General features: G+C 45.3%; 1 protein-coding gene across 1 annotated transcript in view; it reads left to right on the top strand.

Annotated features, from left to right (window-relative positions):
- Positions 1 to 246: 246 nt before the first annotated feature.
- Positions 247 to 17,820, top strand: part of RFX8 (regulatory factor X8) — a 76,582-nt gene continuing 59,008 nt past the window's right edge. The window contains exons 1-2 of the mRNA XM_015112972.3: positions 247 to 438; positions 7,152 to 7,275. Of these exons, the coding sequence (XP_014968458.2) occupies positions 365 to 438; positions 7,152 to 7,275 (198 nt within the window). The 5' untranslated portion in view covers positions 247 to 364. The remainder of the gene's footprint in view (positions 439 to 7,151; positions 7,276 to 17,820) is intronic.

Raw genomic sequence — 17,820 nt, 5'->3', positions numbered from 1 at the left:
AACACCGCGACCAGACTGGAAAAGGTGTAAGTTGGTGCTTGTTCGCGTGCCTGTTTGATTGGTTGGTACGGAGGTGGGACGGGCTCTGGGTGCGAGCGGGAGATCGCTCCAGCCCACACCGCAGGATGCAGGGTGGGGTCCGCTCATCCTCGGCGGGGCGAGGGGGTTGGGGGGCTGTGGCCTGCAGAGCTCACCGCGCGCCCTCGCGCACCCGGGCTCGGGCCTGGCGGACTGGGTTTCCGCCCCGCGCGCCCCTTTCTAAAGTAAACACCGAGGAGCGGCGGTGGCAGGACCGGTGTAACCCAGCGCCGCCCACGGCCGCTGCTCGCTGTCTGCCTCGGTGCTGCAGGCCCGGGACCGAGCCATGGCCGAGGGGGTGCTGGCCTCGCCGTCAAGCCTCGGGGGCAGCCGGGGCCCGCACAGCGGCGTCATCCAGTGGTGAGCCGCCCGGCTCCTGGGACGCTCGGATGGAGGAGGTGGGGCCGGGGAGGGGAAGCGTGGTTCCCGCTACGGCTGCCCTCGGGACGCCGAGTGAAAGCCGAGTGTGAGGAGCGGCCCCAGGCCCAGCGCTTTCTGATGCCCGCACGCCCGCCCCAGCGCGGAGGGACCTCCCATGCACGGACACGCGTAAAAGCCCCGGGTCCGAAACGGCAATGGGGCCGGGCTTCCCATCTGTGGGTTCCCCGTTGTCACCCTTCCCGCGTAAAGCCGTGCGGTCTGCCCCGCGGCGGCCCGTTGGTTGGACTCTACTTCCATGTACATCCAAAAGCGCCTGGGCATTGGCCAGGGGAGGAAAAGCTTCTCTCCCTAGATCCAGGATGAGATGTTTCCTCAGTTAAAGCTAAGGAGTTTTTAGCTTTCCACATTGCATTCCACATTGTGAAATTCACTTCTAGCTATTTAAGTCGAAGCAGGAAAAAAGGGAAAGAAAAATATCCTTAGCCCTTGGGACTGAGAAACTCACGGGGTTGCAGATCTTCTTAAATAGGAAAATAATTGAAACCAGTTCTAGGACCTTTAGTTTTACAAGGTGAATAGCTGTTATATAACAGAGTGCATTTTTCTGTTTTTAAGTTTCAAAGCATATTTCTCAGGGAAGACTTTTGAAAAAGTCATGTGAGTGAAATAAAAAGGAAGGGCGTGTTTGTGATTATAACCCTGGCAGGCCTAAACAGTTACCATTTTCCTCCAAAAGAACATTTTTGATATGTCTTATCTTCAATGAGATTAAAAAAAAATCGAATGAACACTGAAGCACACAGCGTTTTTCAGGGTTACACAGCTGGGCTGGGTTTCTGCTACACTCACTGACCCCAGGCCCTCATGCAGCGTTCTTAGAAGAAAGGACTCAGATGCCTTTCAATGACTTCAGGTAGCCATTTAGTAAATTAGAGTTTCCAGGGTTTAAATTATGCTCCAGAGACTTGAAAGAATGAGACTGATTTAAAAATACCTGAACATCCTCCTAAGACCGTTTGTGAACTCACTTCAAATGGTAACCAGGAGGCCTATGATGGTCTAGACCAAGCTTGTCCAACCCTCGGCCTAAGGGCCACATGAGGCCCAACGCAAATTTGTAAACTTTCTTTTCTATTCGTGTGTGTGTGTGTGTGATGGAGTCTTGCTCTGTTGGCCAGTCTGGAGTGCAGTGGCATGATCTTGGTTCACTGTGACCTCCGCCTCCTGAGTTCAAGTGATTCTCCTGCCTTATCCTTCCGTAGTAGCTGGGATTACAGGCCTGCGCCATCATGCCCTGCTAATTTTTGTATTTTTGTTAGAGACAAGGTTTCACCATGTTAGCCAGGCTGGTCTGGAAGTCCTGACCTCAAGTGATCTGCCTGCTTCGGCCTCCCAAAGTGCTGAGATTACAGGTATGAGCCACCATGCTGGGCCTTCATAAACTTGCTTAAAACACTGAGATTTGTTTTGGCTTATCAGCTATCATTAGTGTTAGTGTATTTTATATGTGACCCAAGATAGTTCTTCCAGTGTAGCCCAGGGTAGAAAAGATTGGACACCCCTGGTGTGTAGACCATTTTAGCAGAGAGTGTGACTTATTCAAGTCCCATATTACAAGTTCTTATCCCTATAGGCCCCTCTTCAAGGTTGGGGAGGTGGAGGCAATGGAAATAAGGGAGGGATCACCGTTTCATTGGGGAGGGCTGTTCTTTAGACATCCAGCTGATGAGGTAGTATGTTTAACAGATCGTTGAGGCCAGCTGTGGTGGCTCAGGGCAGTAATCCCAGCACTTTGGGAGGCTGAGGCAGGTGGGTCACTTGAGCTCAGGAGTTTTGAGACCAGCCTGGCTAACATGGCAGAAACCCGTCTCTACTAAAAATAGAAAAATTAGCTGGGTGTGATGGCGGGCACCTCTAAATCCCAGCTACTCTAAGGCTGAGGCAGGAGAATCACTTGAACCTGGGAGCTGGAGGTTGTAGTGAACCAGGATTACGCCATTCCGCTCTAGCGTGGGCAACAAGAGTGAAACTCCATCTCCAGCAACAACAAAAACACCCAAAACAGATGGTTGGCACTAGTGGTTTTAACATCAAGAACAGCCTCTGGTATTCCAAAGCCTGGAAGGTGTTACCAGTGCTGGAGGGGCAGTAGTGGGTAGTGCAGGGCGAGGGGCCTGAGTGCCTGGAGACAACTCTGTTAGCCAGCATCTGAGTGAAAGACCAGGGAGGGGCCCAGCTGTTGTCCTGTGGAGGAAACCTGCCATTTTCCACATTACTTCGTTTTGTCTTCTAATCAGTCACTTGTTAGGTCCTCAGCATGTCTTAGAGACATCAGTGCCGTTGTCATCCACACTGGATAAATTCTCCCAGGAGAAAGGTCCCAGGAGAGCTTGGTTAAGTCTCCGGGGCCAGAGGTAATAGAAGGTTTCTGTTTCATGGACAGGAAAGACTGCAGAAACAGGGAGAGCTGGGGTTAAAGCTCTGGGGAGCCCAAAGAAATGAACAGTGATCTGACTTCCTTGCTGGGGTGCAGACCTAGCAGGTCTGACCCCTGGCTTCAGACCAGGCAAAACCTAAGCATTATCTAATCCCAATGCATGCTGAGCCCTGGCTGTAGACTACATAACTATTTCCCACATAGACTTTTACAAATTTCTGCAGACTCTGTTGAAATTTTAGAAATACAAATGTATTTGGAAAGGTGCAGAATTCATGGTAGCTTTTGATCAGCTGGAACCAAAAGGGACTCTAGTTCCTAGTTTGGGGGGGGCTCACGACATTTTTCTTTTTTTTGTTTGTCTTTGTTTTTGTTGTTGTTCTTTTTTTCTTTTTGAGATAGAGTCTCACTGTGTCTCCCAGGCTGGAGTACAGTGGCACTATCTCTGCTCACTGCAACCTCCACCTTCTGGGTTCAAGCAGTTCTCCTACCTCAGTCTCCCGAGTAGCTGGGATTACAGGCACACACCACTGCACTCAGCTAATTTTTGTGTTTTTAGTGAAAATGGGGTTTCGCCATGTTGGCCAGACTGGCCTTGAACTCCTGACCTCAGGTGGTCTGCCCATCTCAGCCTCCCAAGGTGCTGGGATTACAGGCGTGAGCCACCACATCCAGTTGCTCATGACATTTTTCTTTAAAGAGTACTCAGAAAATGTGTGAACCACTGGCTAAGTATTTGTGCTGTGAAGTCAGTAATCATCAGATTGTTCATCACTCAAAGTGAGGAGAACTTCGTGAATGGTCTCAAGGTCTTAATCCACCCTGTCTGATGGCAAGACCAGGAAAATAGTGTTATTATGCAGGTAAGCAAGGAATCTAGTGATCTTTATCAAGCAGGCTTTATTCCCAGGTGTATCACCAAAGAACATTTTGGTAGTAGAGTTTAAAACCCTTAATGTCACCTGCCAGCAGTTCTGCCAGTCCCCTTGCAGGCTCTCCTTGGAGCCCCAGGTGGTTGGAAGTCAGGCTCACCTACAGCAGGTACTCTGTGCAGCCGCTCTGCCAACATCAGCATCTTTCTTGCTTCCATTCCAGATTTTGATGGTAGACATAAAAATGATAAGAGCTGCTGTATGCAAGCCAGGTAGTAGGCCCATCATGTACTTGTTTTCTAATCACAAAAACTCTCAGGTGTCTCAGATTCTCCTGAGAATGGAAACCCGGGTCTTTGAGGTTCTAAAGCCCGGGGTAAGAGTCATGATTGTAATTTCCCATGTGTGTGGACGCCGAAGGCTGAGGCAACTACTGGGTGACAAAGTCCACTTTCAAACTTTCTGCTTGTCCAGTTACTGTATGCTGACTGGCTGCCATTGATCGGTGTCTGTGATTTGGCTTAGAATGTTTGGCAAATGACCACAGACACATGGTCAGAGACAAGATGAATCTCTTGGAACTGCCAGGACCAAGGCAGCCACACAGAGCTCACATCCAAAGGTGGCCCTTTCTTTACATGTGTGGCATAGAAAGGACTCTTGGCCACAGACCTTTACTGTTATTAAGAGTATTATTTGGCCTTCCTACTCCACGTAGGTAACAGGCAGGCTCGGTAGTATCATTTTGAAATTGGAGGACAGCAATTCATAGAGACTTAGAGCAAATGAGCGTCTGTCACAGGAAAGAACAATCAGCAAACATGGAAAACTGGAGTTCATTTTAAGGAGTTTGTGTTTTTTACACTTCTTTTTTAAGGAGAGCGTTCCCTAACTAAATCTGGAGTAACTATGAATAAACAAGTGAGTTTGAATTCAATGCACATCACATTTTGCTGCAGTTTCCCGGATCTAGCCAACACTTTTCTGGGATACTTCCAATATTGAGTTTTTCATATATCAACAAGTAGTGTCTTAACAAAAGAAATACAAGCCAGGTGCAGTGGCTTGTGCCCGTAATCCCAGCACTTTGGAAGGCCAAGGTGGGAGGATTGCTCAACAACAGGAGGTCAACACTAGCTTGGGCAACATAGTGAGACCCTGTCTCTACGCTTTTTTTTTTTTTTTTTTTTTTTAAAGTATCTGGACATGGTCACACGCCTGTAGTCCCAGCTACTCAGGAGGCTAAGGCAGGAGGATCCCTTGAGCCCAGGAGTTTGAGGATGCAATGAGCTATGATTGCACCACTGTATTCCAGAGGGAGCCTCTCTCTGTGTATGTATATATGTATAATATATATTTATATATGTATATATGTGTGTATATATGTGTGTGTATATATATCTGTATGCTGACTATATATGAATCTGCCACTCCCCCACCCCACCCCACCATCCCACCAATAGATATCACCCTGTACTCAACCTTGAGCCAAATAATTGATGCAGTAGCAGCTGGATTTAAACCATCGTGAAGTATCTGAAGTGTCATATTCCCACATTGATTTAGGGAAGCATCCCAGAAAAATCTACTTCCTTGGTGCCTGAACTGAGTTGAATAACATCCCCCAAAAAAAAACTCATGTCCACTCGGAACCTCAGAATGTAACCTTATTTGGAAACAGGATCTTTGTAGATGTAATTAGTTAAATGGAAGTCATCCTGAATTAGGATGGGCTCTAAATCCAATCACTGGTATCTTGATAAGAAAATTCACAGAGATACTAGCCATGCACGGCGACTGACGCCTGTAATCCTGACACTTTGGGAGGCTAAGGTGGGCGGATCGCTTGAGCCCAGTTCAAGACCAGCCTGGCCAACGCGGCAAAACCTGTCTCGACTAAAAAAATACAAAAAAGAAAAAATTCACAGAGGTAACGGTCACACGGGGAGAAGGCCACGTAAGACACAGGCAGGAACTGGAGTGAAGTCGAGGAACACCAAGGACTTCCGGCAATTACCAGAAACAAGGAGAAAAATATCCAGCAGGGTCTCCCTCAGAGCCTCTGGAAGGAACCGACCTTGCTGGCACTTGGATTTTTAGGCTTCCAACTTCCAGAACTGTGAGAATGCATTTCTGTTGTTTGAGGCCCTTGGGCCTGTGGTAATTGATCACCCCGAGGAAACGTTGCAGGGTCAGAGATTCCCCCATTCGTTGTGTTCTTGTGTCTTTTTTTCTGGAAAGCCAGTGGGGTTAACAATTGTGACTATATCCTTTAGTTCCCAAGGAAAGTACATTTGGCCTCAGTGTGCCTCATTCCAGAAGACAAGCTATATATTACCCATATACCCATCTAAAGCAAAATACCCGTATTTTGCTCTAGAAAAATGCCAAGGGCATGTATTGTCTGTAAAGTCTCTGCTAAATAAATATTCCTCTTATACTGGCTTGCTTTGTGGATTTTTTTTAAAGAACGACCGTCCATCCCACCGGGAAAGGAAGGTTGTAGCTGGATGTCACTACGGACACTTTCTGACCCAGGCCACCTTCACCACTCGCCTGCACACTGACATACTGCTGCTGGAACAGGCTGTCCCCACGGGCCGGGGTGGTCTGTGAACCTCACCCAGAGCCCCTTATTGGTAAGGAATACACTCTGCCCCCAGACTGGGAGCACTGGTGTAGTTGAAGGTATCACTTTGAGCAGAGGTCACAGGCACTGCTGCATTCGCTCTGTGCTGCTTTGGCTCTGTAGGGAAGAAAGCAGAGCAAAAGCACTCTGCCTCTCAGTGTCTCTTGGTGTCTTGCATTTTACACCTCATTGCAATTCAAAATCCAAACATAATGGCCTGCCCTAAACCACAGGGGTTTAAGAACCATGCAAGCAACTTCTTCAGAGGAACAGGAATCGGAGAGGGAAGGATGTGAAAATGGGGCCTGGGAAGCCAGGCTGGCTCCTGCAGTCACCTGCAGGGTGATAGGCTTTCCCTGGGTATTGTTTTGTGTCTTATTCATAAAGTAGAATCAATAATTCTCCACTTTGTAGTTATGTAGCTCTTGGCCGTAACCTTTATAAAGGTCTATGAAACAGTGTCTGCTGAAGTCTTCATTTGAACTTCTTTTAGCATGCCAAGCTGCCAGGAGACAAAAACAAACACTATGGGCTTCTGATCTTCTAAAAGCCACAGTCAATATACTTAACACTGGGCTAAGGACAAACGGGTACATTCGTGATGCTGGTTGTGAGCCTTCGCAGGGGTTCATCCAATGAATTAGACGTTTCATTTATTGGAACCTCACACACATCTTGACCATTGATTTTGACAAAATATTTTGTCTCTAGAAAAACATGCCAATTTCCTCTTCCTTGTCCTCCTCTCCTCCAGGTTGGTCGACAACTTCTGCATTTGCGAAGGGTGCAGTGTCCCTCGCTGTCTCATGTATGAGATTTACGTGGAGACCTGTGGGCAAAACACTGAGAACCAAGTCAACCCGGCCACCTTTGGGAAGGTAAGTTGTTGAAGATAGAGAACGCTCTATTCACTGAGTGCAAAAAAGGGAAGCAAGTTAATGGAGGAAGTGTTGCAATGTATTTGGGTCTAATGGATTTTCAGTGGGTATCTTTGGCTTCCTTCCCACTAGCTGGTCAACATCCTTCAGCTAATTGAAGAGCCGTCCTGTTAGCCACTTCCCTTTGTCCACACTTCATAGTGAGGGGCCAGGAAGGATGAGGAATGGGTAGCACCTAAGGGAATGTAATTATGGCAGCTCCAAGCACTCCTCAGGGAGCCAGGTTTGCTGGGATGGTATTCCCTGCAGAGAAATGCCAAGTTCTGAGAGATGCTTTGGCACCACACAAGCTAAGAGCCACTTTGTCGTATCGGACAACTGATGTTGCTCACAATCGGGTTGTGCTGAGAGAATTCATTGGCTCTTAAAAGATCTCCTCTGGGGGTTAGGATCTCTTGGTTTTTTTTTTCTAAGACAGAATTTCCCTCTTGTTGCCCAGGCTGGAGCAGTGGCGCGATCTCGGCTCACTGCAACCTCCACCTCCCAGGTTCAAGTGAGCCTCCTGCCTCTTGCATCTGTACGTCCAGGAGTGAACTTGCAGCATTAGGGGGCGCATGGCTGACTGACATCAAGGGATGTGGCCAAACCATTACCCTCCCCCCAGCAATCCTGTGGATTTCTATTTTACTTGCAAAACATCGAAATGATTAGATCCATTCTCCCAAACACAGTCTTCATCTTTGAAACTTCTGGTCATTTGTGGAAGTTCTACACTTCTGATAATCACAGAATCTTCTAATATGGAGGCTGCTTACATATTTGAAACAACTGTTCACCTCTCCCTGTCTTCCCTTCACCTCTCTGCCCACCTGTTTCATTATGACTTCAATTATTGATGTTTCTCTTAAAGGTGGCCCCAAGGGTGTAACTCACTGCCTCAGATGTGCTCAAAGGACAAGAGCGCTTACCTTTTTTTGGCTACTATTGGCTTTTATTTTTCTGTATATGTTCACTTTAAACTTGTAGTCAACAGGATCAACCCTTAAGGATTTTTTTCTAAAGAGTTGAAATTAAGGTAAGCCTCCCCAAACAGTCTTGTAAACTGTAAAATATTAATAGTCTATATAAATACAAAATGTTATCAGTTATCATCGTGTAATTATTTGAACCCAAGAGTAGCTATTCTCTTATTCCTATTGTATTTTACCTCTTCAATTTTTTGTTTTGTTTGTTTGTTTGTTTGTTTGAGACAGAGTCTTGCTCTGTCGCCAGGCTGGAGTGCAGTGGCATGATCTTGGCTCACTGCAACCTCTGCCTCCCAGGTTCAAGCGATTCCCCTGCCTCAGCCTCCCAAGTAGCTGGGACAACAGGCATGCACCACCACGCCCAGCTAATTTTTTTGTATTTTTTTTAGTAGAGACTGGGTTTCACTGTGTTGGCCAGGATGGTCTCGATCTCCTGACCTCGTGATCTGCCCGCCTCAGCCTCCCTAAGTGCTGGGATTACAGGTGTGAGCCACTGTGCCCAGCCACCTATTCAGTTTTGACCTGCAGTTCTATTTCTCACCATGTTCTTGAATCACAGGTGGTTCATCCAGTCTTCCCAATCTGCTGAAGCGGCTGTGTTTGAAAAGTGTGTCTTTTATCAAGTCATCTCGCTAGGTAACTCTAAGGTTTTCCCGGTAGCTGGGAAATCCCCCAGCTGCTATCATCCAGCTCATATTTTGCCATTTCATCACTTTGAATACTGGGAAATGTCATCCAAGGCTGAGCTGAGTGCTGGGTATCCTGGCCCTGCAGCCTTTTCCCATCCGGCCATCTACCACTCTTATCAGAGGGAAGTGGGTGACTTTGACTTGATGTATTTTGGCTCCATGGGATTCCTACCTCCTTTTCTAACATAGCAAAAACTCTTTTTCACAATCTTTTAAAGATCTTTTTATAAGGCTGTTTCACCTTCATGGTAATTCCACTGCAAAGCATTAGAAAAAAAGAGAGACTCCAGTGTGTGACTACATGCAGCTAGGCGGCATTTTTTATCTCAATACTCTAGGATTCCTTTAAAATTCCCCCAAGATGCCAAGGTACTGACTTTGAACTCTTGTTGGAAATTTGCCTGAAAAATGGGCCACATCAGTTGAGCTGGTATTGGGAAGGGTCTCCGTGCTGCTGAATTTGTGACGGAATGGAGAAGGGAGTGGAAAGGAAAAGGATATGATCCCAAAGCGTGTTTACAAGAGAAACAACAAAATCCGCAATTCTCACTTCCTCCCTCCTCCCCTGGGAATGGAGTCAGTTTCTCGCCAAGTTCCTGTGCAGATGTTGGAATGTTTCTTGCTCTTTGTGGCTGTACTGGGCATATGATGGGTAAGACTCATTCCTGGTACAAGTGATATTTTACATGGATTAGGGAATTTCCAGAAGGCTGACTTCCTCTTTTGAAATAACATTTACTGATGTTTTTCTGATTATAAAAGGACTACATCCCCTTTGCAGGAAATGTGGAAAATAGAGGAAAACATGTAAAAAGAAGAAAATGAGTGCCGGCTATCACTTCCCTGTCCAGAGATACAGGCACGTGTGTGTAGTTCATTTGCAGACATGCACGCTCACTCATGCACACATATGGGACCGGCAGGAGCTGGAGAAGTAACCACATGGCGACTTCATCTTCCTGTTCTGTGTCTGAAGGTGTCCAGTGGCTGGTTCTTCTCCAGCTCCTGAGTGAGCATTTGAGCAATCAGCATGACCTTGCTGGAAACTCTTGGATGACACCAAGTCTTGTTGTCACTGTAACTACCCAGCAATGTCATCAGTCTGATGCTTAGAGTATCCAGTCCCAGATAATATCAAAACTCTGAACTTGGTTTAAAGTAAAGCTGTTTCCCCTCCAGCTTGGTATCTTGCTACAGAGAACTAGGCCTGGGGCTTCTTCCCTCCCTCTGCCTCCTCCCACAGCTCACCAGGTATGGCCTGACCCCTCTGGGAGGGAGAGAAGGAGAAGGAGGTAAGTGGCTGGACAGTTATTTTATGGCTGCAGGCTCTGGGGGCAGGCGGACCCCGTCTCCCGGTGGTGGTGTTCAGGGCCTCCTTGCGACTGTCCCAGGGCATCCCCAGGCTTGGTGAAAGACCCTTTTCAGCGGTCACGTGCTGCTCGCCCAGCAGGCTACCTCCCAGGGCTGCTGTGACTGACCGCCTTTCCAGGGGGCCTCGCAGGGCAGAGTCTGGGCTCTCCCACATGCCAGCTCTTTCATGGAGAGGACACAGCCATTCTCAGCCTGCACAGATGGTGGGTGAGCCGGCTGAACCCACAGCTGCACCCATCTCTTCCACTCTCCTGCCAGAGCCGCTGGCCAGCCCTGCCCTCACTGCCCACCAGGAGTCTGATGCCGCTCTTTGAGTGACTCAGGCCTGAGGGGGCCCACAGCCCTCCCACACCAGGGAAGAGGGTGGTCTCGAAGTCGGAAAGCCCCTTATGCGTGCTCTTCTCTCTACTTCATTGTGGGGGATTAGTGTTAAGGGCTTCTGTAGCTTTCCATAACCACATTTCAGCTAACTACCTGAGGACACAAGTCCCCTAGGGTATGCATCTCACAATTCACTTTATGGCGTGTTATCTGCTATCTTTTTGCCTCATCCTGTCATATAGAGGCTGCAAGGCTTAGATGAATTGAAAGACCGATGTGTAGATGGATGATGGACGGACAGATAATAATTAGACAAGAGGACCCCTCAGAAGACTTTCTCCTTCCTAATTTGATTTTTGTCTCCTCTTTGGGCCTTGAGTACTGCACGGCCTCTTATTGCTTTCTTACCTCCTGACCATACCTATTATAAGGACTCCTTTTGACAAACTCTTCTTCAATTATTTTCACTTGAATGTGAAAATAACTGATAAATAGGTAGATAGACAGACACACAGGCAGAGACAGACAGATAGCCATCAGGTAACATGGTGAAATTTTTAACAGCCCCAAGCCTGGAATGGAACTTCTTAGACTGTAACCCTGGGTAAGATAACCATCTTGTTTCCACTTCATATGTAAAGTGAGGATATTAATAATAGTAATATTAATAATAGTACCTACTTCATGAGGTTCTTTTAAGAGATGAATGAGAAACACATGTAAAGAGAATAGAACAGTCCTGGGACGTGGAAAGCACCCAAGAAATACTTTTATCATTCTTTTTGCCTCAAATATCATAAACATTTTGACATTAAGATATTTTCAAGTGCATCTTGTATAATAGCTGTGAAATATTTTGGGGGGTGTACCATAATTTAAGCATATCCTCCCTTTTTTTTGAGGTAGAGTGTTGCTGTATCACTTTGGCTGGAATATAGTGGCATGATCTCAGCTCACTGCAACCTCTGCCTCCTGGGCTCAAGCAAGCCTCCCATTTCAGCCTCCCAAGTAGCTGGGACTACACCTGTGCCACCACACCTGGCTACCTTCGTTTTGTTTGTAGAGTAGGGTTTTGCCAAGTTGCCCAGGCTGGTCTTGGACCCCTGGGCTTAAGCAATGCATCCGCGTTGGCCTCCCAAAGTGCTGGTGTGAGCCACCGCGCCCAGCCTAACCATATCCCTTATTGGAAATACAGGTTGTTTGTAATTTTCCTTTGTTTTAAACACTATAAGTCCCCATCCATATCTGGTCATTTTTTTAGGATAGATCCCCACGTATGGCCTGCCAAATTGCTTTTTGCAACCAACTGTAAACAATTGCAGTCAGTGCTCATCCCTGATGATAATTCATGGTATTCTTAACACAAATTCATAACATTCCTACCCCAGAAAACTTGTTGGGTAAAAACTAGAATTAGCTGTTTCTACTTGCATTTATTGGATTGTAAGGTGAGCACTTTTGCATGCGCTTTGGTCATGTGTATGTTGTGTGTACATATTACCACCAGACCATTTTCTATTGGGGTGTATTTCCTATTGATTTGTTTGAGTTCTGTCTATTTTCAGGATATAATTTTTAACTTATATTTTCTGCAAGTTATCCCAGTTGATTTTTTCATTTTAACCGTGTTGTATTTGCTCTCTATATTAACATGAAATCACAGGATAGTCAGGGGTTGGGGTGACTCAGTATTATCAAATGTACAGAGCATTACGTTGCCTGACAATCAGGCACTTTACTTCTGCTTTTCTCTCCCAAACACCAGATTATTTCTCAGGGCTAGAATCTGAGCCTGCTGCATACTTTATCATAATTTCTTTAGGTACTTAAAATGTGCGTCTTGATTTTGCTTTGCAACTAAACATATAGGAAGGCTTTTCAATGATTTTCTTAAGTTAGAGGAGATGAAATTGCCAGAATCTCTTGTTGACAACAGGAATTTCTAGCCTCTAATTCTGCATTTAGATTTGGCTGACTTCCCCTTTTGTCTCCTGTCATTTTCCTCCTGTACATTTTGGTTCTTCTTCCCTGAAAGACCCACCACATTTGGAGGCATGACCAAGGTGTTAATTGTGTCAAACTTACCTACTCTGCTCTTTTGTCTTGCCTCCTCATCCCGGCTTATGTGGGCTTCTTGCAGGAAGAGAGTAGGACCTGGAGCCAGAAAAGAGGAAAAATGGTTCACATTTCCATCGAATCCCACTGCTTGGGAGCTAATTTAAAAAAAAAAAAAGGGGGGGGATGCAACATGCAACCAAACAGAGGCGAGGGCTGAATGATTATGGACAGGGTGTAGAAAAAGAACAGAAATAATTACTTGACAGCTCCAAACGTCGTGGCTTCCCTGCTCTGTGTTTTGTAATTTCATGATGATCCAGGATTTCCACTCTCAACATGCATGTCATGGATGCCGTTCTTGTCATGAACCGCTTTGATTCAGAAACTAGACCAGACTTCTATTGATCATAAGTGTAATTTCATGGCTCTCTAACAAAGTGCTGATAAACAAGATAGCATTCACTAGCCAAACCCAGAAAGTGAAAACAAATTAGGCAAACAAATGGATAATAAAAAGTGAAAATGGGATCTGGCTTCCAAGATGGCTAAATAGGAACAGCTCCGGTCTGCAGCTCCCAGCGAGACTGATGCAGAAGACGGGTAATTTTTGCATTTCCAACTGAGGTTCCTGGTTCATCTCAATGGGACTGGTTGGACAGTGGGTGCAGCCCATGGAGGGTGAGCTGAAGCAGGGTGGGTGTTGCCTCACCTGGGAAGCATAAGATGTCAGGGGATATCCCTTTCCTAGCCAAGGGAAGCCGTGACAGACTGTACCTGGAAAAACAGTTCACTCCTGCCCAAACACTGCACTTTTCCCAAGGTCTTAGCAACTGGCAGACCAGGAGGTTCCCTCCCATGCTGGGCCCAGCAGGTCCCATGTCCACAGAGCCTTGCTCCCTGCTAACACAGCAGCAGTCTGAGATCGACCTGCAAGGCGAGGCTGCAGCCAGGTGTCGGGGGAGAAGGGGCATCTGCCATTACTGAGGCTTGAGTAGGTAAACAAAGCAGCCGGGAAAGCTCGAACTGGGTGGAGCCTGCTGCAGCTCAACAGGACCTACTGCCTCTGTAGACTCCACCTCTGTGGGCAGGCCGTAGCTGAACAAAAGGCAGCAGACAACTTCTGCATACTTAAATGTCCCTGTCTGACAGCTCTGAAGAGAGCAGTGGTTCTCCCAGCACAGCATTCAAGCTCTAAGAATGGACAGACTGCCTCCTCAAGTGGGTCCCTGACCCCCGTGTAGCCTGACTGGGAGACACCTCCCAGTTGGGGCCAACAGACACCTCATATGTCAGGTGCCCCTCTGGGACAAAGCTTCCAAAGGAAGGATCAGGCAGCAATATTTGCTGTTCTGCAGCCTCTGCTGGTGATACCCAGGCAAACAGGGTCTGGGTGGACCTCCAGCAAACTCCAACACACCTGCAGCTGAGGGGCCTGTTAGAAGGAAAACTAACAAACAGAAAGGAATAACATCAACATCAACAAAAAGGACATCCACACCAAAACCCCATCTGTAGATCACCACCATCAAAGACCAAAGGTGGATAAAACCACAAAGATGGGGAAAAACTAGAGCAGAAACACTGAAAATTCCAAAAACCAGAGTGCCTCTTCTCCTCCAAAGGATCACAGCTCCTCGCCAGCAACGGAACAAAACTGGACAGAGAATAACTGACAAGTTGACAGAAGTAGGCTTCAGAAGGTCAATAATAACAAACTCCTCCGAGCTAAAGGAGGATGTTTGAACCCATCACAAGGAAGCTAAAAACCTTGAAAAGGGTTAGACGAATGGCTAGCTAGAATAAACAGTGTAGAGAAAACCTTAAATGACCTGATGAAGCTGAAAACCGTGGCACAAGAAATTTGTGACGCATGTACAAGCTTCAATAGCCGATTTGATCAAGTGGAAGAAAGGATATCAATGATTGAAGATCAAATTAATGAAATAAAGAGAAAAGACAAGATTAGAGAAAAAAGAGTAACAAGAAATTAACAAAGCCTTCAAGAAATATGGGACTATGTTAAAAGACCAAACCTACGTTTGATTGGTGTACCTGAAAGAGATGGGGAGAATGGAACCAAGTTAGAAATCACTCCTCAGGATATTATCCAGGAGACCTTCCCCAACCTAGCAAGGCAGGCCAACATTCAAATTCAGGAAATACAGAGTACACCACAAAGATATTCCTGGAGAAGAGCAACCCCAAGACACATAATTGTCAAATTCACGAAAGTTGAAGAAAAAAGTGTTAAGGGCAGCCAGAGAGAAAGGTCGACTTACCCACAAAGGGAAGCCCTTCAAACTAACAGTGGATATCTTGGCAGAAACCCTACAAGCTAGAAGAGAGTGGGGGCCAATATTTAACATTCTTAAAGAATTTTCAACCCAGAATTTCATATCCAGCCAAACTCAGCTTCATAAGTGAAGGAGAAATAAAATCCTTTACAGACAAGCAAATGCTGAGAGATTTTGTCACCACCAGGCCTGCCTTACAAGAGCTCCTGAAGGAAGCGCTAAATATGGAAAGAAAACCAGTCACTGCAAAAGCATGCCAAATTGTAAAGACCATCAATGCTAGGAAGAAACTGCATCAATTAATGGCAGAATAACCAGCGAACATCATAATGACAGGATGAAATTCACACATAACAATATTAACCTTAAATGTAAATGGGCTAAATGCCCCAATTAAAAGACACAGACTGGCAAATTGGATAAAGAGTCAAGGCCCATCAGCATGCTGTATTCAGGAGACCCATCTCACGTGCAGAGAGACACATAGGCTCAAAATAAGGGGGTGGAGGAAGATCTACCAAGCAAATGGAAAGCAAAAAAAAGCAGGGGGTTGCAATCCTAGTCTCTCAGAAAACAGACTTTAAACCAACAAAGATCAAAAGAGACAAGGCCATTACATAATGGTAAAGGGGTCAATTCAACAAGAAGAGCTGACTATCCTAAATATATATGCACCCAATACAGGAGCACCCAGATTCATAAAGCAAGTCCTTAGAGACCTACAAAGAGACTTAGATTCCCACACAATAATAATGGGAGACTTTAACACCCCACTGTCAATATTAGACAGATCAACAAGACAGAAGATTAACAAGGATATCCAGGACCTGAACTCAGCCCTGCACCAAGCAGACCTAATAGACACCTACAGAACTCTCCTGCCCAAATCAACAGAATATACATTCTTCTCAGCACCACATCACACTTACTCTAAAATTGCCACATAATTGGAAGTAAAGCACTCCTCAGCAAATGTAAAAGAACAGAAATCACAATAAACTGTCTCTCAAATCACAGTGCAATCAAATTACAACTCAGGATTAAGAAACTCACTCAAAACCACATAACTACATGGAAACTGAACAACCTGCTCCTGAATGACTACCGGTTAAGTAACGAAATGGAGGCAGAAATAAAGACGTTCTTTGAAACCAATGAGAACAAAGACACAACGTACCAGAATCTCTGGGACACATTTATAGCAGTGTGTAGAGGGAAATTTATAGCACTAAATACCCACAAGGGAAAGCAGGAAAGATCTAAAATCGACACCCTAACATCACAATTAAAAGAACTAGAGAAACAAGAGCAAACAAATTCAAAAGCTAGCAGAAGGCAAGAAATATCTAAGACGAGAGCAGAACTGAAGGAGATAGAGGCACACAAAAAAAAACCCTCAAAAAATCAATGAATCCAGGAGCTGGTGTTTTTGAAAAGATCAACAAAATTGGTAGACCACTAGGAAGACTAATAAAGAAGAAAAGAGAGAAGAATCAAATAGATGCCATAAACAATGATAAAGGGGATATCACCACTGATCCCACAGAAATACAAACTACCATCAGAGAATAGTATAAACACCTCTACTCAAACTAAAAATCTGGAAGAAATGGATAAATTCCTGGAAGCATACACTCTCCCGAGACTAAACCAGGAAGAAGTTGAATCTCTGAATAGAGCAATAACAGGTTCTGAAATTGAGGCAATAATTAATAGCCTACTGACCAATAAAAGTCCAGGACCATACGGATTCACAGCCTAATTCTACCAGAGGTACAAAGAGGAGCTGGTACCATTCCTTCTGAAACTATTCCAATCAATAGAAAAAGAGGGAATCCTCCCTAACTCATTTTATGAGGCCAACATCATCCTGATACCAAAGCTTGGCAGAGACACGACAAAAGAAGATAATTTTAGACCAAGATCCCTGATGAATATTGATGTGAAAATCCTCAACAAAATACTGTCAAACCGAATCTAGCAGCACATCAAAAAGCTTATCCACCACGATCAAGTCGGCTTCATCCCTGGGATGTAAGACTGGTTCAGCATGTTCAAATCAATAAATGTAATCCATCACATAAACAGAACCAATGACAAGCCACATGATTATCTCAATAGATGCAGAAAAGGCCTTCAACAAAATTCAACCCTTCATGCTAAAAATTCTCAATAAACTAGGTATTGATGGAACGTATCTCAAAATAATAAGAGCTATTTATGACAAACCCACAGCCAATATCATACTGAATGGGCAAAAACTGGAAGCATTCCCTTTGAAAAGCAGCACAAGACAAGGATGCCCTCTCTTACCAGTCCTATTCAACATAGTGTTGGAAGTTCTGGCCAGGGTAATCAGGCAAGATAAAGAAATAAAGGGTATTCAATTAGAAAAAGAGAAAGTCAAATTATACCTGTTTGCAGACGACATGATTGTATATTTAGAAAACCCCATCTTCTCAGCCGAAAATCTCCTTAAGCTGGTAAGCAACTTCAGCAAAGTCTCAGGATACAAAATCAATGTACAAAAATTACAAGCATTCCTATACACCAGTAACAGAGAGCCAAATCATGAGTGAACTTCCATTCACAATTGCTACAAAGAGAATAAAATACCTAGGAATCCAACTTACAAGGGATGTGAAGGACCTCTTCAAGGAGAACTACAAACCACTGCTCAACAAAATAAAAGGGGACACAAACAAATGGAAGAATATTCCATGCTCAGAGATAGGAAGGACCAATATTGTGAAAATGGCCATACTGCCCAAGGTAATTTATAGATTC

This window comes from Macaca mulatta, chromosome 13 (genome assembly GCF_049350105.2).
Source record: "Macaca mulatta isolate MMU2019108-1 chromosome 13, T2T-MMU8v2.0, whole genome shotgun sequence".
In the NCBI taxonomy this organism is placed as follows: Eukaryota; Metazoa; Chordata; class Mammalia; order Primates; family Cercopithecidae; genus Macaca; species Macaca mulatta.
The sequence above is the reverse complement of the archived record's forward strand: the minus strand, read 5'-3'. Positions and strand labels throughout refer to the sequence as shown.